General features: G+C 37.1%; 1 protein-coding gene across 22 annotated transcripts in view; it reads right to left on the bottom strand.

Moving 5' to 3' along the window:
• Positions 1 to 8,411: 8,411 nt before the first annotated feature.
• The window catches only part of NEB (nebulin), a 220,175-nt gene continuing 204,163 nt past the window's right edge, over positions 8,412 to 24,423 (bottom strand). For 4 of the 22 annotated variants that reach the window (XM_047771932.1, XM_047771933.1, XM_047771931.1 and 1 more), the window contains 14 exons: positions 23,447 to 23,539; positions 21,581 to 21,673; positions 17,650 to 17,742; positions 16,621 to 16,713; positions 15,959 to 16,051; positions 14,289 to 14,381; positions 13,963 to 14,055; positions 13,545 to 13,637; positions 12,571 to 12,678; positions 12,282 to 12,465; positions 11,888 to 11,980; positions 10,821 to 10,967; positions 10,438 to 10,544; positions 8,412 to 9,133 (listed from right to left, as the gene is read on the bottom strand). In XM_047771932.1, the coding sequence (XP_047627888.1) occupies positions 8,960 to 9,133; positions 10,438 to 10,544; positions 10,821 to 10,967; positions 11,888 to 11,980; positions 12,282 to 12,465; positions 12,571 to 12,678; positions 13,545 to 13,637; positions 13,963 to 14,055; positions 14,289 to 14,381; positions 15,959 to 16,051; positions 16,621 to 16,713; positions 17,650 to 17,742; positions 21,581 to 21,673; positions 23,447 to 23,539 (1,557 nt within the window). In that variant the 3' untranslated portion in view covers positions 8,412 to 8,959. Of the gene's footprint in view, positions 9,134 to 10,437; positions 10,545 to 10,820; positions 10,968 to 11,887; positions 11,981 to 12,281; positions 12,466 to 12,570; positions 12,679 to 13,544; positions 13,638 to 13,962; positions 14,056 to 14,288; positions 14,382 to 15,958; positions 16,052 to 16,620; positions 16,714 to 17,649; positions 17,743 to 19,720; positions 19,814 to 21,580; positions 21,674 to 23,446; positions 23,540 to 24,423 lie in introns of all 22 variants that reach the window. The other 18 variants (XM_047771926.1, XM_047771946.1, XM_047771925.1 and 15 more) reach the window with 12 other exon arrangements.

The following is a 24,423-nucleotide window of genomic DNA, read 5'->3' as shown; positions in this document are numbered from 1 at the left end:
GTTAATAGTCTTAGTTAAAACACAAGTTTATTTTCTAAAGTAACCAGAAGGAGTAAAGTTAAAGATATGAGTGTTACATTACAATGTTGCTATTCATTCCCATACCTTTCTTTTTCTTTTGGTTTGGAAGAGGGTACTAGCCACTAGAAAGCATGCCTCTTTACATCTCTTTTTAATGGGGATTTAGCTTGAGTATTTTCATTATAACTTGGACCAGAAGAAATCTAGAGTTTATCTGCTCTTTTCACCTATACCTAAAGCAAACTTGGGAGAAATTTAAAGGTGTTCTTTCAAAATATGTGTTTTAACTACTTTTAAAAAATAAGGTGTATATAATTAAAACATTTGTAAACTTTACCAACTAGTATTAGTGCCTGACTTTCCATATTTGTTTCATCTTTTTAACAGTGAGAATATCTCATTTGTTTTTTGAGTAGAATGAGTGATCTTCTCAGTTTCAGATTTATTCAGAACTAAACTTTGAAAAGGCACACATTCTTCAGCAACTTATAAAAAAGTTTAATCCTTGTGTCTTGGTTAGCTTTATATTCAGAAGGCCCATCACCCAGTCACAGTAAAAAATTGGTGTGTTTTTTTTAATAATCTATTATCATTATATTATAAACAATTGGGGGTCTAAGTTTGCTGTTTATATACTGAGGATGGTTTTAAAAGAAATTCTAGGAACTTTGAACTGAGGACTGTAGGGGAATAACTAATGAAAAAATAGAAAATTTTTAAGCAGAATTATAATTGTGGCTTAAATTGTCTTATCATTTATTTCCCAAGTATTTGTTAGTAAAGAGGTACGTAAGTTTTTAGTGAGCAGGTGTGAATAAGAGGGAGCGTTTATATGTATTGAGAGTAGTCAGAGTTAGCTCATTCTGTCTGTATACCTTAATATTTGTGTGAACTGGACTTGTTTGGAATGAAGTTCTTGGGAAGGTGAAAAGTATAGCAGAAAATGTGACCAAAAATGATTACCATTTACTTAAATCACTGAGTTTGATGTAAGCACAGATATTAATTTAAAAACATTGTGGTTCAACAGGTATGTATTTTAAAATATTATTTGTGGGCAAACTCTAGTTTGCTAAATCTTTGTTGATAAAAGTATATATTTGAGGCACCTTATTTTCAGTATTCTTGCCTTAAATCTTTCTGTGAATTCTTTCCTGAGTGATTCCTAAATGGCAAAAGACATTAATATTCTTTATTCAGCTACACTGTGTATTGTTTCACTATTAAAGTGAAATCATTTTTTTCACATAATTTCTAATGGTTGATAAAACATGGCAAATATTACTAAGAATACTCAAATGTGATCTCTTATGCATTTATAAAGAACATAGTTGCATGCAGAACCATAGTATAATTTTTCACATTTTAAAATGCATTTCATAGGGGATTTAAATTTTCAGTATTTCATTGAGCCTATTATTAAAGATGCTGTGCTGTTTGAACAAGTTTGAAAGCCATTGTTGAAGAATATAGAGTTTGTTTTGCTCTAGTTCTTTGTATAGGATGAATCAGGTTAAGTAATAATGCAATAGGACAATACAGTCAAAAAGAAGAGATAAATGTGTACTTTAAAGCATGGTAGACCCAAACATTGCCCATGATTCTTTTTTCTGTGTAGTTTGGTAGTAGAGATTCTGTTACATATTTAAGAATCATAAACATGTCAAAGTTGGATTATATCTTACCTAAAATAAAGGTGTTAGGACAAGAAACAAAAGTATGGAGAAATGGGAGGAGAGTGTAGAGTTTTGTTTTTAAAGAGAGTAATTAAAAATGTGTCGTTTCAAAGGCAGTTTCAGTTGAAATTTAACAAAAAGTATGAAAGTCATTTTCCCTTAATGCCATTTCTTCCAACTTTGACCTAATAATACAGTAAGAAAGGCCTAGATTCCATCTCATTCATAATTGATTTTCAGGGAGGTAAGTTGTGAGTTAGATTTCGAGGCGATAAAATGGCATCTGTTGATACTACTAGGCTGAGACTTGAGTCAGGGGAAGGAGCTGCTTGCTCATCTGTACAGCCCATGTTTACTTCACCCCTAAGCCAATAGAAAGGTGTATGCAAACATTAGAGTGAGGTTCTGACTTCTAAAATAGTGCTTCTCAAACTTGCATATATTTGTAAGAATGCAGATTCTGACTCAACAAATCTGTGAGGGAGGCCTAAAGGAATTTTATTTCTAAGAATTATCACGTGATACATACACATGCTGTGGACTGCATTTGTGATAAGTAGCAGGTCTGAGAGGCTTTAAAATCTAAATTAGGATTTGATAACCCAAGCAGATTTAAGTCTTTAGAATTATTTGCCACAAAGGATAAAAGATAAAAAGCAAGTCTTTTTAAAAGTAACTTTTTAAAATATATGATATAGACTGGTCTTGAAGGCTTCAAATAATAGTTCAAAAATTTAAAGAAAATCATTAAAGGTAGAATTTTGATTCATTAGGAGCCTTTTAAATATGGAAGGTACTTAAGTATTTTATGTTATAAAGAACCTTACTAACCAGTTTGAATAATGTCGAGTCTTAGGAATATATGTGGATTATGTTCTGATGTTTTTGTTAATATAAAAGGTAAATTTTCCAACTGTTGGAGATGCATTTAGTCTTAAATGAATCTTGCCTTCCAGGTTATGGGACTTCAATATCTTATTAATATATGTTGAAAACAGACTACCCCTAACTAGGATTAATTTGGCAGTAAAGTAAGCAGTGCCATTAGTCTGACAAATGTGCCTTATCATTTTAACTGAAGACCTCTGGTGACTGCTGTTATACTACATAGTTGAAACTTGTTTTATTGTAAAATGGAGTTGAAAGTGTTCAATAATTTAATTCTCTAAAAAATGAGTTTTTCTTGGCATTCTGTTATATTTCCCTCACACTTAAATACTTTAGAACTGCCTTCATCCAAAGCACTTAAGGAAATGTCACCAGAAGATAAGCAGTGAGTTTTAAAAATTGGTTTATCAAAATTTATTGATTATTCAATCTGTAAAACATCTGGGGTTTGTGGGTTCTTATGATCAATTATGTCTGTTACGTGCCAGGATTTATATACTGCTTTTTGAAAGTATCCATTAAAATCTGAGTCATTTGGATTTGGATAGCTACTGCAACAGAGTAGTTAATATAATTATGAGTGTTTGCCCAGTTTTTGCAATATATATTGTTAAAATTTTACAATGTGGTCTTAACCATTTTTTTCTTTATATGCCAAGCCTTTCACCAAAGAACAGTTAAAACCAAACATGAAGTGCCAAGCTATAAATGCTTATTCCGCTGAAATATGCCATTGGAATAAAATATAATATCTCCCCTTACCTGAGTATAAAATCAAAGGCAGTATTTTAAATTGATGTCACATGGAAGAAAAAAAATCTACATAGCTTTTGGTCTTACACTAGTAGTAAGAGGGAATGATATCTTTAGCCCACAGTGTGCGACTTCATAATTGTGGATGAAACAATTATATGCTGATAGAGATTGATGCCTGCCAGATAATAAAGAGATAGGGAAATTGATGCACTGCCAAATGATAAAGAGAAAGGGAAAGACAGATTGAGCTGAAATAGTAATAAAACAATTAGGCCATTAAGTATAGAGATAAATAGTTGCATATATATTTGAAAATGGCTGGCAGACAGTGGCCGCAGAAAGTTGTTCTATACATAACAATACCATAATGTTAATACTTCCCTTGGGTAATTATTTTAAAATACCTTATTATTTAATACCCCCATCAGTAAATAATTTCCAACAAAAGACTTTATTTCTTAAATGGATGAACTGCACATAACTAGAAAGTTCACTTTCAAAATAGTGTCAGAACTGAAAATGGGATGTAGTATAATAGCTATTTTGACATTTAATTGAATGGTTAACAGGTATCAATAAATTTTTTTGGAATGGAAATTTTCTAATAGAAAAGTGGAATTAATCAATTTAAGTAGGGGAAATGAAAGATGGCAATCTTAACCTAGTAAAGTTTTTAACGAGCAAGTGTTGAAAGACTAGCCTGCTACCTGTTTATACATCTAATGAGCTAAGAATGGTTTTTGCATTTTCTAAATGATTCAGGGTATCAAAAGAAGAATAGTATTTTGTGACATATGAAAATATATAAGATTTTATTGTTCATAAGGTTTTACTGAGACACAGCCATGCTTATTTACATATTTGGCTGCTTTTCTGCCACAGTGGCAGAATTAAGTAGTCTGAAATTCTGTGGCCTGTGATGCCAAACATATTTACTGCTGTCTGGCTTTTACATATTGTGTGTCAGTCTTTATCATAAGGGATAGTTTTGTTGATTACTTCTGGCTGACAGAATAGGGATTTTGACTTTTTAAAATTTCTATTGCCCTTTATTTAGGTTTTTCTTAAAATGTGTTTGCCGTGGATATTAAGGGACCTGATATGTGAAGGAAAGATGTCTGGCACTAATTGGTTAAATCACACCTGTGAAAACAATTGGGGGTTTGGGGAGTTTGCTTTCTGTGTTGGTGAGTAATCAGTTGCTTTCAATCTACACACTACCTCCTGTGGATAGACTTGACTAATACGCACTTAGAAAAGGACTGAAAGGAGCCAAATCAGTCATGTGTTAGCCCTATAACATTTCTGTTTTCATCACTTGATAAACTCTAGGAGAGCTTAGTTTTACATTCAGAAAGTATTTATATTTGATAAGTCAAATGTTTAAGCTGCAACTTCACAGAAATACCTGTTCATTCCTCAGCTGCACTAGTAGATAAGGGTGCAGTCGGATTTGTTAGTGTAATGCTTTATACAGTGGTTGAAGCAGGTAGACCTATACTAAAATTGTGTTTTCAGGTTCATTATGACTGGGTTGAGGGAAGGAGAATCTGTCTGATCCAAAGTAAAACTTTCATGATCTATTGAGAGTTAACTGTTATCAGCTTGCCAATTGAAACTGGATATTGAAACATTTTTAAAGAAATGCACTTTAATCTGAAATAAAATAAAAAAAAACAATTTTGGTACTTGTTTTTCTTTGGTTTTTGATTTTTTTAATTGTTTTGTGTTAGTGAGGTTTCCTGAAATGAATAATAGCATAATCCAAATACCAACCTACAGTGAACTTCGTAGTCCTCCACAATCACACTAACCAGATACTCTTGCCTTCTTTTGTGGTCTGTTTTGAACTATAGAGCATCTTTATTCACATTTTGGGGGGGGGGGTCCACACACCTCTAAATCCTTACTTTTACCCCCCGTTGAATTGTGGTTGATTTACTATATTGTGCTAAATTTCAGGTGTACAGCAAGGTGGTTCAGTTATATAGATTTTTTTCAGCCTATTTTCCTTTACAGGTTATTACAAATACTGGATATTGTTCCTTGTATTACACAGTAAGTCTTTGCTGCTTATTTATCTTAGGTATAGTAGTACCTATTATCCCATGCTTCTAATATATCCCTCCTCCTCCCTTTCACCTTTGGTAACCTTAAGTTTGTTTTCTATACCTGTGAATTTCTCTTGTATATTTATTATTTAAGTTCATATATAAGTGATATCACATATTTATCTCTAGCTTAGTATGGTATTTTCTAGGTCCATCCCTGTTGCTACAAAAGGATTTTTTTAAGTGAGGCAGTTAAGAGAGAGGATAGGTGTGGGAAAAACACAGGCACAGGTTGTGGGGGAGGGTGGAAAGGGATAGAGGAAGAGAAAGAAAGAAAGCAACATGTGCTTTGGAGGTCCTTTAAGTCACTCCTATGGGGGGCAGTCCTTCGGGGCTTCCTCTGGCCAATCAACTTGATTTGTCAGGCTTTGTCCTGACTCCAGGCCCTCCCCTCAGGATTATTTTAGCTCTAGGGCCTCTGGGAAGTTGATAGGATGTACTGTGATCTGGTGCCCCTCCTTTTCTGACCCAGAGGAACCTTTCTACAAGTGTGTGGTACTGGAGGTCTCCTTGAGCTCAAGAAAGAGAAATAGATGATCTTTTATCCAAGAATGATGCAGCTTTTATCTTGAAGTTCTGCCCACAGGGAGCAGATTACAGTTGCTCAGCCTGGGACCCCTCTAATCTTCATGTGACTGGTGCAGGTTCAATCCTTGGCTGGGGAATTTCCACATGCCAGGGGTGTGGCCAAAAAAGAATTGTTTTCTGTGAGTGTAGGCTGTAGATACCCTTCCTTGGTTCTGATTTGAAATCTTAAGTAATGTTTCTGTTATTCCTTGCTGTTGTGGATGCATCCGTTTTGGGGACGCTGAGAAGGTGCTGAATTCTGTGGTCTGTTGACACTGGGTGAAAAGAGGGAGCAGCTGAACACAGGAGATAGGAAGGGGTCCCCAGCTGGGTTATGGCACTTTTGTTTCCCTTGTGTGCGTGCACATCACAGTCCTGGTGTCTAGACTTTCTGAGGTTCAGGTTCTTCATGCCTCCACACAGAATGAATTCAGCAAGAGAAAAAGTGATAGGCAAGAAATAGATTTATTAAGATAGGATGTTTGTGAGAAATGCAAGCGGGCAGGCAAGGAGGCTCTGCCAACAGGCAGTGTTTCATTTTTATGGCTGAGTAATTTGTGTGTGTGTGTGTGTATGTGTCTATCACATCTTAAACTAATCATCTGGTGTTAGGCATATGAGTTGTTTCTATCCCTTGACTATAGTGCTGCAATGAACATCGGAGTACAAATATCTTTTTGAATTAGGTGTCTTTTGCAGATGTATATCAAAAGTGGGATTGCTGGTAGTTCTATTTTTAGTGTTTTCTCTCATTTCTTTTTTGGCCACCGCATGGCATATCGAGTTCCCAAGGCCAGGGATCAGATCCAAGCCGCAGTTGCAACCTACACTGCAGCTGTGGCAATGTCAGATCCTTTAACCCACTGCTGGTCTGGGATTGAATTTGTGTCCTGGTGCTGCAGAGATGCTGCCCATTCCATTGCACCATAGCAGGAACTGCTGTTTTTAGTTTTTCGAAGAACCGCCATACTCTCTGTACTGGCTGCAGCAATTTATATTCTCACCAACAGTGCACAAGGGTTCCCTTTTTTCCATACCCTCTCCAGCATTTATTAGTTGTAGACTTTGTTGATGGCCATTCTGACCACAGTGAAGTGATATCTCATTGTAGTTTTGATTTAAATTTTTCTAATAATTAGCAACAATGAGCATTTTTCCATGTGCCTATTGGTCATTATATGTCTTTTTTGGAGAAATGTCTATTTAGCTCTTTTGCCCATTTCTTGATTGCATTGTCTTTTTGATGATGAGCTGAGTGAGTTTGTATATTTTGGAGATTAATTTCTTGGTTGCTTCTTGCAAATATTTTCTCCCATCCCAAGGTTGTCTTTTAGTTTTGTTGATGGTTTCCTTCACTATGTAAAAGCTTATATGTTGGATTAGGTCCCATTTGTTTATTTTTGCTTTTCTTTATTTTGCCCAAATAAGAAAAAAAAAAGTGAAACAGACTTAATAGCATTGAAAGATACTGTTTTCTGTGACATGCTGAGTGGGTTAAATAACAAAGTTATTGTCTTAGTTCTGGGGGTCAGAAGTCTGAGATAGGTATTAACAAGGTTTAGTTTCTTCCAAGAACTGTGAGGGAGGCTCTTTTTATGCCTCTCCCCTAGCTTCTGGTAGTTTGCTGGCAATTTTTGGCTTTCTTGGCATGTGGAAGCATCACCCCAATCTCTGCCTTCATTTTCACATTTCGCACTCTTCCTGAGTATTAGCTGTGGGTCTCAGGTACACATTAAGAAGCTTAAGGATCACTATATTACTAACAGCTCTAAAGTAACATGGACAGCTATTTTGCTTTTTAATGATAAGGCCATTTTTGATTGATTGGCACTCCTCCCTTTGCCATAAACTGCCAGCCCACTGGATAGAGTCAAGGGCAGATTCCCTGAAGTTAGGATTGGGTCCCACAACTATTTCTAAAACTTTATAACCCAAACCATAAGGGAAGCTTTATGAACACAAGCATGGAGAGATTTTTAAGAAACTACACTTGTATGTTTTTAAGGGGGTTTGGGGTTTGTTTTTTTAGTGAAGTCTAGTGTGATTTGCCTTGTAGAAGTTTGGAGGGTTTTTTTTAGGTTGGTTTGGTTTGGTTTTTTTAGGGCCTCTCCTACGGCATACGGAGGTTCCCAGGCTAGGGTTCCAGTCAGAGCTGAAGCTGCTGGCCTACACCTCAGCCACAGCAACGCCAGATCTGAGCTGTCTTCGACCTACATCAGAGTTTATGGCAACACCGGATCCTTATCCCACTGAGCGAGGCCAGGGATTGAACCTGCACCCTCACGGTTCCTAGTCAGATCCGTTTCTGCTGCACCACAACAGGAACTCCTGCTTTGTTGAAATTTTTGTAGTAGATCTTAAAACTTAAATAATGCTCATTCCATCAGTGGTATTTGTTGCAGAATTATAGAGTTTATTAGTTACTACCTTACCATCAGCTTTATAACTTCAGAATTGGATTAGAAATAAAAGCAACAGCAGTTCGGTAAAAGCAAAGAAAGGGTAAATATCTGCCATTTTTAAAAAATGTGTTTAGGATGTTCAGAACCCTTGTTTTAGAAATGTTAAACATGTTCATGATAAGAGTTGATACAGCAATAATATAACAATGCAGAAACTTTTTTAAGCCGAAGAGAAAATTTGATGGCAGTTTTTAAAAATAATAAACCTATGGGGTTTAATGTTTCTGAATTTTATGTGCAAGTCCAGAAGATAATGAAGCAAGTCTAGTTTAATACTTGGACTGGTTAGTGATACTAACATTTCTTTTACTGATGAAATATAGGAGTACATATATAAACAAATTAAGGGATGGTACAGCCATAAATTATACTGACACAAAACACAAGGCAGCTTGAGAACTCAGGGAATAGTGGAGAATCTAAACTGAAATACCAACGGCAGGTAGGTCCTGTAGACAGGCGTGAGGCTTTGCAGTGCCTAAATAGCTTCAACATAGTTGGCTGGGAGCATGCCGGTCCTGCCGGTCCTCTGCACGGTGCCATACATCCAGCCTTCATCAATAGCTTGAACATTTACAATGGCGTCTCCATCTCTGAAGGATACCTCATCTGCATCAGCAGCCATATAGTCGTACATGGCACGGAAGATTTTCTATTGAATACAGGAAAGAAGGAAATACTAGATTTGAAACAACCTGAACCTCCAAACATTAAGAAGCCAGTCACAAAAGACAACATACTGTGTGATTTCATTTGTATGACATGTCCCAAATAGGCGATACGTTTGAGATGTACATTAGTGGATGACTAGGATTGGAGGGAACTGGGATGGCGAGTGACTGCTGATGAGTATAAAGGTTTTTTGGGGGTGATGAATCTAAAATTAGGTTATGGTGGTAGCTGAACAGCTCTGTAAATAAACTAGAGATTTATTGGAATTGTATACTTCAAATGATGAACTTAATAGTATATTACTACAATAGTCCCCACTTATCCATGGGAAATATTCTGGAACCCCTGTATTTTCCTGAAACCATGGAGAGAGATGAACCCTACATATATGTTTTTTCCTATACATAACGCACGTACCTATGATAAAGTTTAATTTATAAATTAGGCATAGTAAGAGAAAATCCAAATTGCCAGCATCATTATTCTAATGCTTTTGAGATCATTACTAAGTAAAATAAACAGTATGATACTTTGAGTCAATCTGACAACAGAAGGCTACTAAATGGCTAATGGGTGTGCAGTGTGGATATGCTGGACAGAGGGATGATTCACTGGTAAATGGGAGAGGGAGCATGCAATTTCATTATACTACCCAGATTGATGCACAATTTGAATTTCATGAATTATTCATTTTTGGAATTTTGCATTTAATATTTTCAGACAGTGGCCGACTGCTAGTAACTGAAACCACAGTGGAAACCAAGGATAAGGGGAACTACTATAATATATTCATAAAACCATATGTATGTGAAGAAAGAATGTACTTTATAGTACAATTACTGAATGTACTTTTGAGTTGCTAGTGAAGCTTTTCTGATATTTAGTACTGACAGCATGAGCTCTGTGGTAAAAGAACATTATATAAAGTAGAATATTTGATTTTTTTAAAAACCCACAATACCTATCATCATTGCATATATCAAAAAATGAGAGGTAGTTCCCATCGTGGCGCAGTGGTTAACGAATCCAACTAGGAACCATGAGGTTGTGGGGTTCCATCCCTGGCCTGGCTCAGTGGGTTAAGGATCCAGCGTTGTCGTGAGCTGTGGTGTAGGTCGAAGACTCGGCTTGGATCCCATGTTGCTGTGGCTGTGGTGTAGGCCTGCAGCAACAGCTCCGGTTAGACCCCTAGCCTGGGAACCTCCATATGCCGTGGGAGCAGCCCTAGAAAAGGCAAAAAGACAAAAAAAAAAAAAAAGACTTAAATTCTTTATTGTTACTTACTCCAGCAGTAGATGGATGAGATGGGATAGAGGATACTGTTGTCTGCTGGGTGGCAACTGAAGATGATCGTTGCTGTGGGAGCTCTGTGGTTTTTGCATGTTTGTAAGCTGAAAGGAAGGGGGAAAATAATTTAACGTGACATCATTTAATCTGTACTTAGGGGAAAAGAGCACCTCTCAGCTGCTAATTTAAAAAGAATAGTTTCCAAGAAAGGAGGAATGAAAATGAAATAGCAAATTTAATGAACTTCTCTATAATGCTAGCTCTCTCATTCGAAGAAAGGATCCCGATGTTTTGCGTTTTGTTTTTACTCAGAGCATCTCTTTAGCGTAACTGCCAGTGAGCTGGCCAGCCACAGCTGTCAATGTCAAGGCCACTTGTACCTGCTGAGGTTGCAGAGAAGAAGACGCCACCGTCACTGTAGGTGGAGAGGCGGGCAGCTTCTGAATGCTCCGACTTCTCCTCACCACCGCTGATGCTCAGTGCGCTGGCGGATCTTGACTGCTCCCTGCTCCGGCGCTGAGCTTGTGCTGGGGAGGCAAGATGGGAGAGAGACAGGGATTAAAATTTCTGTAGCAGTAATGCCTAACGGTAACAAATCTCAAGTGGTTCTGTTCATTATCAAGTATGTTTTTAAGTAGATTTCCATGTATTATAGCCTCAAAACTCTTAGATACAAGGTGATCCTCACTTTAATTCCTACAAGTTGTGGTACAGCCAGGCTCCCAGTCTGTCCTACTACTTCTTCCCACTACCCTTCTCATTTCCTGGCTCACCAAAATGAACAGATAGTAATGTTCACAAATTCTACCTTTCATCTTTTCCAGAAAGTCCTCCCTTCCAAATTAAATTAACTTCCAAATTAATTTATATGGCCTTTCTCTGTGTTTCCACAGTCTGTGTGCAGACCCTTTAAATTGTTCATGTCAGGGTATAACCACTGATTTAATGGTCTTTGTTCATCCGTAGACTAGGGTATAAACCCTTTGAGGACAGGTATTACATGCTACTTTACTTTTAATATGAATAGAAGGCATAAAGGCATGTGTGGTCTGTTTTGTTGAATGGGTAATCTCCCTTGATACAAAAGAGTTCAGAAAGTTGTTAAAGCTCAAATCCATTCTCTTCCCTTTGTTCAGGTTTTTTAGGGGTTTTTTTTTCCCCATTATTTCTCCAACAGAAAGATGTACTACCTCTTTTTCTTTAGGAAAAAAAATAATAACGATGGGAACTGAAGGAGACTTACCCTGCATCAGTGAAACAATCTTTTCCTAACTTAACTTGTCTAGAAAATGAGCTTGGCCCACTAGTCAAGGAGGTATTTTTATGCTGAGTGGGCAACTCCAGAAATTGTAAGCCCTGGAGAAGGGGGACTTCCGAGCCTAAAAGCTATTGGCACTAGCCTAGTAAAAGGTGACATTTATGTCGTGAGCCTTTTATGGCAACATACCATTAAGCATGTGTAAGCTTCGGGATTGAATGTTGTCTTCTGCTGGATCATAGTCAAAAACTGAGCCAGGGTTTGTACGCCAGACACGTAAACCTAAAAGTGAGATTAAAGATCAGGAAAGATGTCCATGAACCCTGATAATTTGGGTACCAAGGCATGAACATAAACAAAAGCAATTGAATAGCACCCAGTTAGCTTAGTTCTGGCCATGCTGTCTCCTCAGAGGAGAATGAAGCAGAAAGTAGATGTGAGCTTTGCAAATGATGAAAGGATATGGGTTTTCTTTCACACCTAATGAAAACAGATTGAAGTCCTCTGTCCTTTGCTTTGCTCTAAAGTCACCTGAGTTCTTCTACCCCCCTTAAAGTGGATTTCCCTCCTAGGCTCCAGTTACCTGTAATAGTTTCCTGATCCTGGTCATTCCGCTTTTGCTCCATTTCTACCACTTTTCTCTGAATACCTCGGTAGTTAATGTCACTGAAGTCCTGTGTGTTCTTCTTTACTCGTTCAGTGATGGGATCCGTCACCACTGGTGTGAAGCAACCCTTGTGTTTTTCAAAGTCTTCATGATATTTCACCTGAAATTTCATGTATTCACTTGGTGAAAATATGATGATGTGATCATTTCCTTTTTTCACATGTTCCAACAGGCGGCCCACCAGTCTGAGAGATTCCCAACTTACCGTTGAGATGTGGCGTTGGGTCTCCCTCACCCGTCTCATCTCTGGCGTGTCCAAGACATAGGCAGCTTTGCCTTGTATTTGTTTCCGGAAGCTATCAGAATAGAGCACCTGACAGAGAAAAGATCAGGAATGAGTACAGGTCATGGTACCTACCATGCTAATTCTGAAGCCTCAAAACCCTTCCAACAGATGGAGGTGACAGGAGGTGGGGAGGGAAGTCCTGTGATGGACAGCATAATGGTTCTAGCCTGAGGGTGGATGGGCAGGGCTTGCACTAGGAGACAAAAGGTTTTGACTTTGAACATGTAACTTTCATTTTCAGAGGAGAAGGGGCAAAGGGTCATTTTGAAAGTAAGGCGGGGGGAATAGTGGTCTCTTGAATTTTCTGGGAATTGTCACACCAGCATCAGCGCAAGGGATGGTATCTGGCGCTAAATGTGATACCGACATTTGAAAGAACTATCCTTTAAAACAAGTGATCATATTTTGAAGGTGTATGTCCAGATTTTATAAACCAATATGCTAACACAAATCAGTCTCAGACATGACAAATAGCAAATACAAAGTCAGAGAAGGCATCCATTTCAGAGCATTACCTGTTTCATAAAATATCTTAGAAACAGAGGAGGGCTAGATCAAGGATGTTAGGAAGTCAATTTGTTACAGTTGGTTATGTAAAACTACCTCAGAGTAAAGTAAAAGAGAAGAGAAAACATTGGCAAGTAATTGGTTATGCCTTAGTATGATCATTTGGAATTTAAAAAGCACAGTTGTGTTAATTTTAGTGTGAATTTTCAGTGGAATGAAAAAATGCACATTTTTATGGGGTTAAAATGTTATTTTCCAGGATGTTGCATATCTCTCTCTTCATTTTAGTGTGTTTTTCAGTTGAATGAGAAAGACACTTTTTTATGATGTTAAAATGTTATTTTACAAGTGAGTTGCACTACTCCTTTTTTAGTCCTAGAAAATACCGAGCTAATATTTTCTTGGTTGCGCTTAGCTCTCTCCATCTCTGGAGTGACTGGTGTCGGAGTTGCTTTTCTCATATTCTCTTTGTACAGTACCTAGAGGGGCCGAGAGAGCATCCACATATCAGAGAGCAGAAACCCAATTCTGAAAACCATCATCCAGCCAGTGTTATGGCTCAATTATTTCACACTCTAAGAAACACCTCACGAAGAGAAAGCCATTAAAATGTTATTGTATAAAGCAAAAGATGAAGAATTAAATCAGCTTGAGCTGGTGGGGTTGGTATGTTGTTTTTAAGTGGGTGAAGGAGAATTTTAAAAAATAAAGGTTTGGGGAAAACTGTGAGATGAATTAGTGGTATAACCATGTTTGCCAGGCTTGTTAAAAGTGTCACCATTTCCTTTGACCTCTCTGAAATACCGAGCTAAAGTGTTCTTGATTGCGCTTGACTCTTTCCATCTCAGGAGTAAAGGGTGTGGGGGTGGCTTTCCCCAGGTTCTCTTTGTATATCACCTGTGAGATAAAATTCCACAGGTTTAATCTATTACCATTAGTGAGGACAGCTCTCAAGAAGAAAGCTTAAAAAAAAAACAGTTAATGGCAGTGGTAAGTGTAATATATCATTTAGGGGATTCTAAAAAACTGGCATTTTGCTTTATTTTTAACCTGGGATGGAGTTAGGAGCAGGTCAAAAGGCAGGGGTTACTTTGCAAAATTAAAAGCACTTTCATTTCTCAAGACAATACCGAGCTAATGTTCTCTTGATTGCGTTTGACTCTCTGCATCTCTGGAGTGACAGGGGTTGGGGTGCCTTTCCCCACATTTTCTTTGTACAAAATCTATGCGAGTCCAATGGATCCAAAAAGCCAAAAAGAAAAAAAAAATTATAGTTACCAAAAAAATTAAACAGACGGATCATTTGTTAGGAGGCTCAGTGCCAAACTATTTGGGCAATAAGGTTAGATGGAAAGAAACATGTTTCCAAAGCAAGTTGATGTAGTTACAGCAAAACACACATTTTCAGAGTAGGACCCTGCCCTGAAATCCTTGCAGCTTGTGAGATAGAACTGTAGTTTTTGTGCCTAGTTCTGGGGTACAGGGCACAGGAGAGGGATGAGGGACTGTTTTTACTCTTGCTAGTCTGCACAAGTCAAACACCTGACAGATGATCTCACAAGATTTAAGGGCACCCACTTGAGTAACACTGAGAAGGTGAAGGTTACTGCTTAAATAGCAGTGTGGAGCTGGCCCGTTTGCTGCACTTAAATTCTCATAGATACGTGGGTAAAAGGTAGCCTTGCTATCACCGGTACTCTGCTTCTACTTTAGTTCAGTACATCAACATGCTATCTATCAGTAAGGAAAAATGTATCACTATCATGGTAAGCCAATAGGAAACATAGTAACACATCATGGTAAAGTGTCAACCTTGCTGTCACCTTAGTGACATTCTTGGGGTCACAGGGGTTTTGGGATATGGCATTCAAGAGGAAGCATTCTGAGAAGTGGTTCTCAAAGTGAGGTTGATGGACAGCAAGGTCAGCTTCACCTGAGAACTTGATAGAAATGCAAATTTTCTGGGCCCACACCAGATCTACAGAATGAGAAACTGGGGGGGTCTAGGTGATTCTGATGCACACTAGAGATTCAGAAGCTCTGCCTTCCAGGGTCAGAGAAACCTGCAGACAGTGTCAATGTCAAGGGTCACAAGAGTCTTTATTACATAAGCTAGTGTCCCCACACAAACCCCAATCCACCAGCAATCTATAAACGTAAAATATCACAGACTGCAGGCTTACAGAAAATGGTGTACTAAAATTAGCAGTTAAAAACTGCAATATAGAAGAACCAAAAGAACTAAAATTGGAAAAACAAAAAACAGTTCAAGCAACACTTTCCTTTTTAAGTAAATTGACATTCATTTGCCAAAACCACTACTGGATCTTAATTTATGTCACTATCTCTGAAGGAGAGGATCAGGGGTTATTTTTCCCAAGGTCTCTTTGTCTTAATCTGACAGGGTAAATTAGAACCTAAAGACAGGTGCAAAAACAACAAAATCATAACTCCAATGTTCTAGAAAGTGCCCCATCACACCTACTATGCCACTCCCAGAACTTCATAAGTATGTAAAAGAGACCTTGGGGGTAATGGGTAGAAAGTTTGGGGAGAGATGAGCAAAACAATGTTTTACTGGAAAAATCTGTTACTTCCCAATATTAGAACTTTAAAATATGGATTAAGCAACTTTGTTATTAAGGGGTTAAGTCTAGGAGTAGTTCTAAATGGAAGAAGGATAAACATAATTAAGAGATTCACAATATTTCAGTTGTCTTTAAAAAGTAGGATTAATATATATTAAGTCATTAAAGAAGTAGTTTTTTGTTTTGTTTTGTTTTCTCTCTCGCCAAAGTACCGAGCTAATATTTTCTTGATTGTGTTTGACTCTCTCCATCTCTGGGGTGACAGGTAAAGGAGTTCCCTTGCCCATGTTTTCTTTGTATAACACCTGTGTGATGGCCAGAAAAAACAACCATAAGTAACATTTCATTTGTTGAGAGATTTTTAAGGGTGAGTTCAACTTCCTTATCAAATGACATAATAGTCCAAAGAGCCAGGAGTTATATGCCAACAAGATGCCACAAGAAACCTAAATGGCACCTACTCTTGGAATGGGGAAACTGACTCTAGGGCAGCAAGGCCCTTAGCTGCTGGGGAAAGGCTGTGAAGTTATCCATGTTATCTTTTTTCATTTCTATGAGCACAGGGCCTCCCAAACAGTCGCATGGGGATTGGAGATTGTTAGATCCTGGTTTTATTGTTATCCAAGCAAACTAAAAGAAAAGGTGTTTAAAAAAAAATAGTTTAAAATGCCAGAAAAATTAGAAATCATAATTAACTGAAATTTTTAAAAAAAGAATCTATAGTAATATTGAAATGTGAAAGTTTGTCCTTTTGCTATGTGAGGTACATTAGAAGCAAAGGAAGGGAAGTGGGTTTAAAAAAAGAACAAATGTTAAGTATCAATTTAATTTTGAGGTTAAGTGGCATCATCTTTTCCCTTTCTTTCCAAAATACCGAGCTAAGGTTTTCTTGATTGAGTTTGACTCTCTGCATCTCTGGAGTGATGGCGACTGGGATTCCTGTGCCCAGGTTTTCTTTGTATAGCACCTGTATGATAAGAAAGCATCCAGAACAAAAAGAGCAATCAACCATTCTCCCCTTCTTACAGAGCGAGGTAGAAAGGCAATGAGGAAGAGAACGAGTTAGCAAAGGGAAACACCAGAAGCTTCTAGATCCAACCTGTAGGAGCCTAAAGACATCCTTAAAAGCAAGGGAATGCAGGAAAGAGCAGCAAAAACTAAGAGGTTTGAAAGGAAAGGTTTGTTGTTGAATTAATTTCTGCAGTGCTGAGCAAAGGAGACCGCCACGGAAGGGAGCCACGCCCCCCAGCTTGTTAGGAGGATGGGGAAAAAAGAAGAGCAGAGACAAGAGAACCAATGAGGTTATTTGGATTTGGAAATGTTATTTATAAATCACATAAGAATATTCAGGTTTTATATACACTGCCTATATGAAGATGCATACACACAAATCTTCTTTTGTTGATTTTCAAAAGAAGTCAAAGTATTTAATTTTTAGCTTAGGTGAACATATTGGAAGAATTAATTACATTTAAGGCAAATGGAGAACAGTGACAAAATGCTTTAAAAAAAAACGAAAATATCTATACAAATACTAGTAAGGATCAAGAAGGTTAGACTAGGAAATGAAGCCAATAGTTTAACCTTTGCAGAATAAATTTTTGTAAGCTTTATGTTCAGATCGAATTTGCCAAAGCAGGATAAATGTGGGTGCTTAGAGACTGGGGATGTTATTGTTTTTAAAGGCTGGAATACAATATCAAATTTTTTAAAAGTGATATTAATATTTAACTAAAATGAGAAAACTGATTCATGGAAAATGGGAGCATTAAATCACAATCAAGACAAAGTTTTTTAACTTTGTCTTGGGATAAGTTGATTAGATTTTAAAATATAGCCATTAATCTTCTAAAAATATGGTTTAAAATTAGTTAAAGTGTTTTTGTTGTTGTTTTTTAAATACCGAACTAAAATTTTCTTGATTGTGTTTGACTCTCTCCATCTCTGGAGTCATGGGAATTGGAATTCCTTTCCCGAGGTTTTCTTTATACAACACCTGTATGATACAAGAAAGCATCCGGAAAAGATAAGAGCAGTCAAAACAGCCCTTTCACCTATCATGTAGGGACAAAGATATCAAAGAGGAAAGACAGTTCACCCAGTCATCCTGTCTTTTCACGGACCTGGATGAGAATATGCACCATATTCTTTGGCTGAGGTGCTAGTGTATTTGATATTCAACTATATGCTAATTCATATATTAAATGTTTGTTTTCTCTGTTAGGAATTAAGGAATAAAAAAAATTATTTCATAAAAGTACTAAAATGATGAGTGTACAATAGAAAATTACTATTTTGTTTTCTTTTTAGGGCCCCAGCTGTGGCCTATGGAGGTTCCCAAGCTAAGTGTTGAATCAGAGCTGCAGCTGCCGGCCTACACCACAGCCACAGCAACTCGGGATCTGAGCCACACCTGTGACCTACACTGCAGCTCATGCAAACGTGGGATCCTTAACTCGCTGAGTGAGGCCAGGGACCGAACCCACAACCTCATGGATTCTAGTCAGGTTCTTCACCCATTGAGCCACAACAGGATCCCCCAGAAAGGTTATTTTTTAATTAAATTGGCAAATATTTTCCCTACACAGAACATCTGTTTTACAGAATAGCAGGCAATTTAAACACCAGGTCAAATCTATGCACTGTGGTAAACTGGTCTTTGCTGAGTAAATTCACAAGTTGTAGAGGTGGTCAAGTCTAAATACATAGTGCTGTTTATTCCATAGGATCTTAGAGATTTATGCACCACTGGACAGTTTGTCTACATTTTACCTGTGTAAAAATTAACACAAGTGTTACTTAAAAGGAAGAAATTGTCCAGGATCATGAAGATCTCAAATAGATATAAATAATAAAATACTTACTCTAATATAGAAGAAAATAATTTTAAAATAACTTTGAAAATTAGTGCAAACCTTTTAACAGAAGGAATAATGATAATCATAATGATAAAATCTACAAGGAAAACAGTGACTATAACATTCCAAAAATAATATTAATTCACATTGAAAATTTAATAAAATTGAAAGGTTGTTAGTGAGTAGTAATTAAAAACACAGGAAAACAAAACAAGACAAAAGACAGTGGGACCAAAGAAGGTTACTGATCTAATTACGTGAAAGAATCAAACTTTCAGAAAATATTTAAACTGACAAACATTTTGGATCAAACATCTCCCACCCCCACCCCCCAAAAACAATCCAGCCAAATTTTCCCAGTGGCGTTTGATTCTCCATCTCAGGCACAGGTGAATCTAAGTTCCTTATGTAAAAGTTTCACAGACTGTTGATTATTATAGAGTTGTTCAACAATGAAAACATTGATAAAAGAAAAAAAAACATTAAATACAAACTCATGATCTAATTTGTATATTAAAAAGAAATCAGAGGGCCTGGGTTTCTATTTATGGAATGGCTTTCTAAACAAGTATCAAGATAGGATTGCTTTGAGTTCCAATCCTGTGTGATTTTCTTTCTTTTTCTTTCTCAGTGCCACTGTTTATCTATAGGATAGGATCTACGTTAAGGACACCCCATTCCCAGTAAAAGCCACCATTTCTACATGTGGCCTTGAGTGCTGCACCTTTTCTTGCAAAGCTAACCCCCAAACATCAAAAAAAAAAAAAAAAAAAACAAAAAACCAGAGTTCCAAGTAAATAAGAGCTATAGTGTTTGGGGGTTTGGGACATCAATTAACTTCCAAAGTCCCAGCAGTAACATAAAATATGAAAAGAGAAGGAAGGGAACCAATCAAAGGTTTTAAGGGACTATTATAGGAAGAATGAAACTCGTTAGAATCAAACGGGGGTGGGGAGGGAGTGAGTACAAGATCTGGAAGACAGTAGATGAGATTTAAAAAAAAATTTTTTTGTTAAACTGATTATTTTTAAAGGGACTAAGAGAAGGTTTTGTTTTATAGAAAGGTATTATTATTATTATTATTTTATACAAGTTAAGGAGCTCTCTCCCAAATACCGAGCTAAAGTTCTCTTGATTGCGCTTGACCCTCTCCATCTCAGTAGTGACAGGGAGGGGAGTCCCCTTGCTCAGTTTCTCTTTGTACAAAATCTGTGTGCACAAAACCAACAATCAAATCAGCCTGGACCCATTTTTTAGTTAGACTTAGCTTTTAAAATAGGCTCTGAAAGTTTTTTTCTAAAGCTCCTTTTTAGGGCCCCAGCTGTGGGCCTATGGAGGTTCCCAAGCTAAGTGTTGAATCAGAGCTGCAGCTGCCGGCCTACACCACAGCCACAGCAACTCGGATCTGAGCCACACCTGTGACCTACACTGCAGCTCATGCAAACGTGGGATCCTTAACGCCTGAGTGAGGCCAGGGACCGAACCCACAACCTCATGGATTCTAGTCAGGGTTCTTCACCCATTGAGCCACAACAGGATCCCCAGAAAGGTTATTTTTTAATTAAATTGGCAAATATTTTCCCTACACAGAACATCTGTTTTACAGAATAGCAGGCAATTTAAACACCAGGTCAAATCTATGCACTGTGGTAAACTGGTCTTTGCTGAGTAAATTCACAAGTTGTAGAGGTGGTCAAGTCTAAATACATAGTGCTGTTTATTTCCCATAGGATCTTAGAGATTTATGCACCACTGGACAGTTTTGTCTACATTTTACCTGTGTAAAAATTAACACAAGTGTTACTTAAAAGGAAGAAATTGTCCAGGATCATGAAGATCTCAAATAGATATAAATAATAAAATACTTACTCTAATAGAAGAAAATAATTTTAAAATAACTTGAAAATTAGTGCAAACCTTTTAACAGAAGGAATAATGATAATCATAATGATAAAATCTACAAGGAAAACAGTGACTATAACATTCCAAAAATAATATTAATTCACATTGAAAATTTAATAAAATTGAAAGGTTGTTAGTGAGTAGTAATTAAAAACACAGGAAAACAAAACAAGACAAAAGACAGTGGGACCAAAGAAGGTTACTGATCTAATTACGTGAAAGAATCAAACTTTCAGAAAATATTTAAACTGACAAACATTTTGGATCAAACATCTCCCACCCCCACCCCCCAAAAACAATCCAGCCAAATTTTCCCAGTGGCGTTTGATTCTCCATCTCAGGCACAGGTGAATCTAAGTTCCTTATGTAAAAGTTTCACAGACTGTTGATTATTATAGAGTTGTTCAACAATGAAAACATTGATAAAAGAAAAAAAAACATTAAATACAAACTCATGATCTAATTTGTATATTAAAAAGAAATCAGAGGGCCTGGGTTTCTATTTATGGAATGGCTTTCTAAACAAGTATCAAGATAGGATTGCTTTGAGTTCCAATCCTGTGTGATTTCTTTCTTTTCTTTCTCAGTGCCACTGTTTATCTATAGGATAGGATCTAATGTTAAGGACACCCCATTCCCAGTAAAAGCCACCATTTCTACATGTGGCCTTGAGTGCTGCACCTTTTCTTGCAAAGCTAACCCCCAAACATCAAAAAAAAAAAAAAAAAAACAAAAAACCAGAGTTCCAAGTAAATAAGAGCTATAGTGTTTGGGGGTTTGGGACATCAATTAACTTCCAAAGTCCCAGCAGTAACATAAAATATGAAAAGAGAAGGAAGGGAACCAATCAAAGGTTTTAAGGGACTATTATAGGAAGAATGAAACTCGTTAGAATCAAACGGGGGTGGGGAGGGAGTGAGTACAAGATCTGGAAGACAGTAGATGAGATTTAAAAAAAAATTTTTTTGTTAAACTGATTATTTTTAAAGGGACTAAGAGAAGTTTTGTTTTATAGAAAGGTATTATTATTATTATTATTTTTAATACAAGTTAAAGGAGCTCTCTCCCAAATACCGAGCTAAAGTTCTCTTGATTGCGCTTGACCCGCTCCATCTCAGGAGTGACAGGGAGGGGAGTCCCCTTGCTCAAGTTCTCTTTGTACAAAATCTGTGTGCACAAAACCAACAATCAAATCAGCCTGGACCCATTTTTTAGTTAGACTTAGCTTTTAAAATAGGCTCTGAAAGTTTTTTTCTAAAGCTCCTTTTTAGGGCCCCAGCTGTGGCCTATGGAGGTTCCCAAGCTAAGTGTTGAATCAGAGCTGCAGCTGCCGGCCTACACCACAGCCACAGCAACTCGGGATCTGAGCCACACCTGTGACCTACACTGCAGCTCATGCAAACGTGGGATCCTTAACTCGCTGAGTGAGGCCAGGGACCGAACCCACAACCTCATGGATTCTAGTCAGGTTCTTCACCCATTGAGCCACAACAGGATCCCCCAGAAAGGTTATTTTTTAATTAAATTGGCAAATATTTTCCCTACACAGAACATCTGTTTTACAGAATAGCAGGCAATTTAAACACCAGGTCAAATCTATGCACTGTGGTAAACTGGTCTTTGCTGAGTAAATTCACAAGTTGTAGAGGTGGTCAAGTCTAAATACATAGTGCTGTTTATTTCCCATAGGATCTTAGAGATTTATGCACCACTGGACAGTTTTGTCTACATTTTACCTGTGTAAAAATTAACACAAGTGTTACTTAAAAGGAAGAAATTGTCCAGGATCATGAAGATCTCAAATAGATATAAATAATAAAATACTTACTCTAATATAGAAGAAAATAATTTTAAAATAACTTTGAAAATTAGTGCAAACCTTTTAACAGAAGGAATAATGATAATCATAATGATAAAATCTACAAGGAAAACAGTGACTATAACATTCCAAAAATAATATTAATTCACATTGAAAATTTAATAAAATGGAAAGGTTGTTAGTGAGTAGTAATTAAAAACACAGGAAAACAAAACAAGACAAAAGACAGTGGGACCAAAGAAGGTTACTGATCTAATTACGTGAAAGAATCAAACTTTCAGAAAATATTTAAACTGACAAACATTTTGGATCAAACATCTCCCACCCCCACCCCCAAAAACAATCCAGCCAAATTTTCCCAGTGGCGTTTGATTCTCCATCTCAGGCACAGGTGAATCTAAGTTCCTTATGTAAAAGTTTCACAGACTGTTGATTATTATAGAGTTGTTCAACAATGAAAACATTGATAAAAGAAAAAAAACATTAAATACAAACTCATGATCTAATTTGTATATTAAAAAGAAATCAGAGGGCCTGGGTTTCTATTTATGGAATGGCTTTCTAAACAAGTATCAAGATAGGATTGCTTTGAGTTCCAATCCTGTGTGATTTTCTTTCTTTTTCTTTCTCAGTGCCACTGTTTATCTATAGGATAGGATCTATGCTAAGGACACCCCATTCCCAGTAAAAGCCACCATTTCTACATGTGGCCTTGAGTGCTGCACCTTTTCTTGCAAAGCTAACCCCCAAACATCAAAAAAAAAAAAAAAAAAAAAACAAAAAACCAGAGTTCCAAGTAAATAAGAGCTATAGTGTTTGGGGGTTTGGGACATCAATTAACTTCCAAAGTCCCAGCAGTAACATAAAATATGAAAAGAGAAGGAAGGGAACCAATCAAAGGTTTTAAGGGACTATTATAGGAAGAATGAAACTCGTTAGAATCAAACGGGGGTGGGGAGGGAGTGAGTACAAGATCTGGAAGACAGTAGATGAGATTTAAAAAAAAAATTTTTTGTTAAACTGATTATTTTTAAAGGGACTAAGAGAAGTTTTGTTTTATAGAAAGGTATTATTATTATTATTATTTTTAATACAAGTTAAAGGAGCTCTCTCCCAAATACCGAGCTAAAGTTCTCTTGATTGCGCTTGACCCGCTCCATCTCAGGAGTGACAGGGAGGGGAGTCCCCTTGCTCAAGTTCTCTTTGTACAAAATCTGTGTGCACAAAACCAACAATCAAATCAGCCTGGACCCATTTTTTAGTTAGACTTAGCTTTTAAAATAGGCTCTGAAAGTTTTTTTCTAAAGCTCCTTTTTAGGGCCCCAGCTGTGGCCTATGGAGGTTCCCAAGCTAAGTGTTGAATCAGAGCTGCAGCTGCCGGCCTACACCACAGCCACAGCAACTCGGGATCTGAGCCACACCTGTGACCTACACTGCAGCTCATGCAAACGTGGGATCCTTAACTCGCTGAGTGAGGCCAGGGACCGAACCCACAACCTCATGGATTCTAGTCATGTCCTTAACCCACTGAACCACAATGGGAACTCCCCTAAAAGCATTTTTTGTTTGTTTCCATAATGACTGAAATAGGCCTAAATAACTTTGACATAGAACAAGCACAGATCATCTTTGGACATTTTGTCACACACAGTATGAGTGTGTCTCTAAGTGGCATTAATATTGACACAGCTGCCAAGCTGCAGGCAAGAGTCACTTATTTATATGGGCCTTCTCTCAAAAACAGAAGGATTAGGCCTAAACAGATAGTGCTCAAGTTAATTGCAATTTTTATCCATAATGAGTTGTTGGTAACTCTAAATTAGAGAACTAAAAAAGAAAAGGGGTGGGTCTTTGGTGAATAAATATTAAAAGTGAAATAAATATTAGCTTTCAATGATCCTGAAACTATTCCAAAGGAAAGCTCATGTATATCTTGTGTGATACACAAAAAATAGCTGAGTCACTGGGAATTGCTCTGTTGTTTTTGGAATGAAAATGTTCAAGAATCACATTCTTTTAAGGAAAGCTGCAAACACAAAATATATCAGAGTCACAATAAATACAAATAAAATTCTAGTTAATATTGTCCTTTTGAAGG

The sequence above is a fragment of the Phacochoerus africanus genome, chromosome 3 (assembly GCF_016906955.1).
Source record: "Phacochoerus africanus isolate WHEZ1 chromosome 3, ROS_Pafr_v1, whole genome shotgun sequence".
Lineage (NCBI taxonomy): Eukaryota > Metazoa > Chordata > Mammalia > Artiodactyla > Suidae > Phacochoerus > Phacochoerus africanus.
The sequence above is the reverse complement of the archived record's forward strand: the minus strand, read 5'-3'. Positions and strand labels throughout refer to the sequence as shown.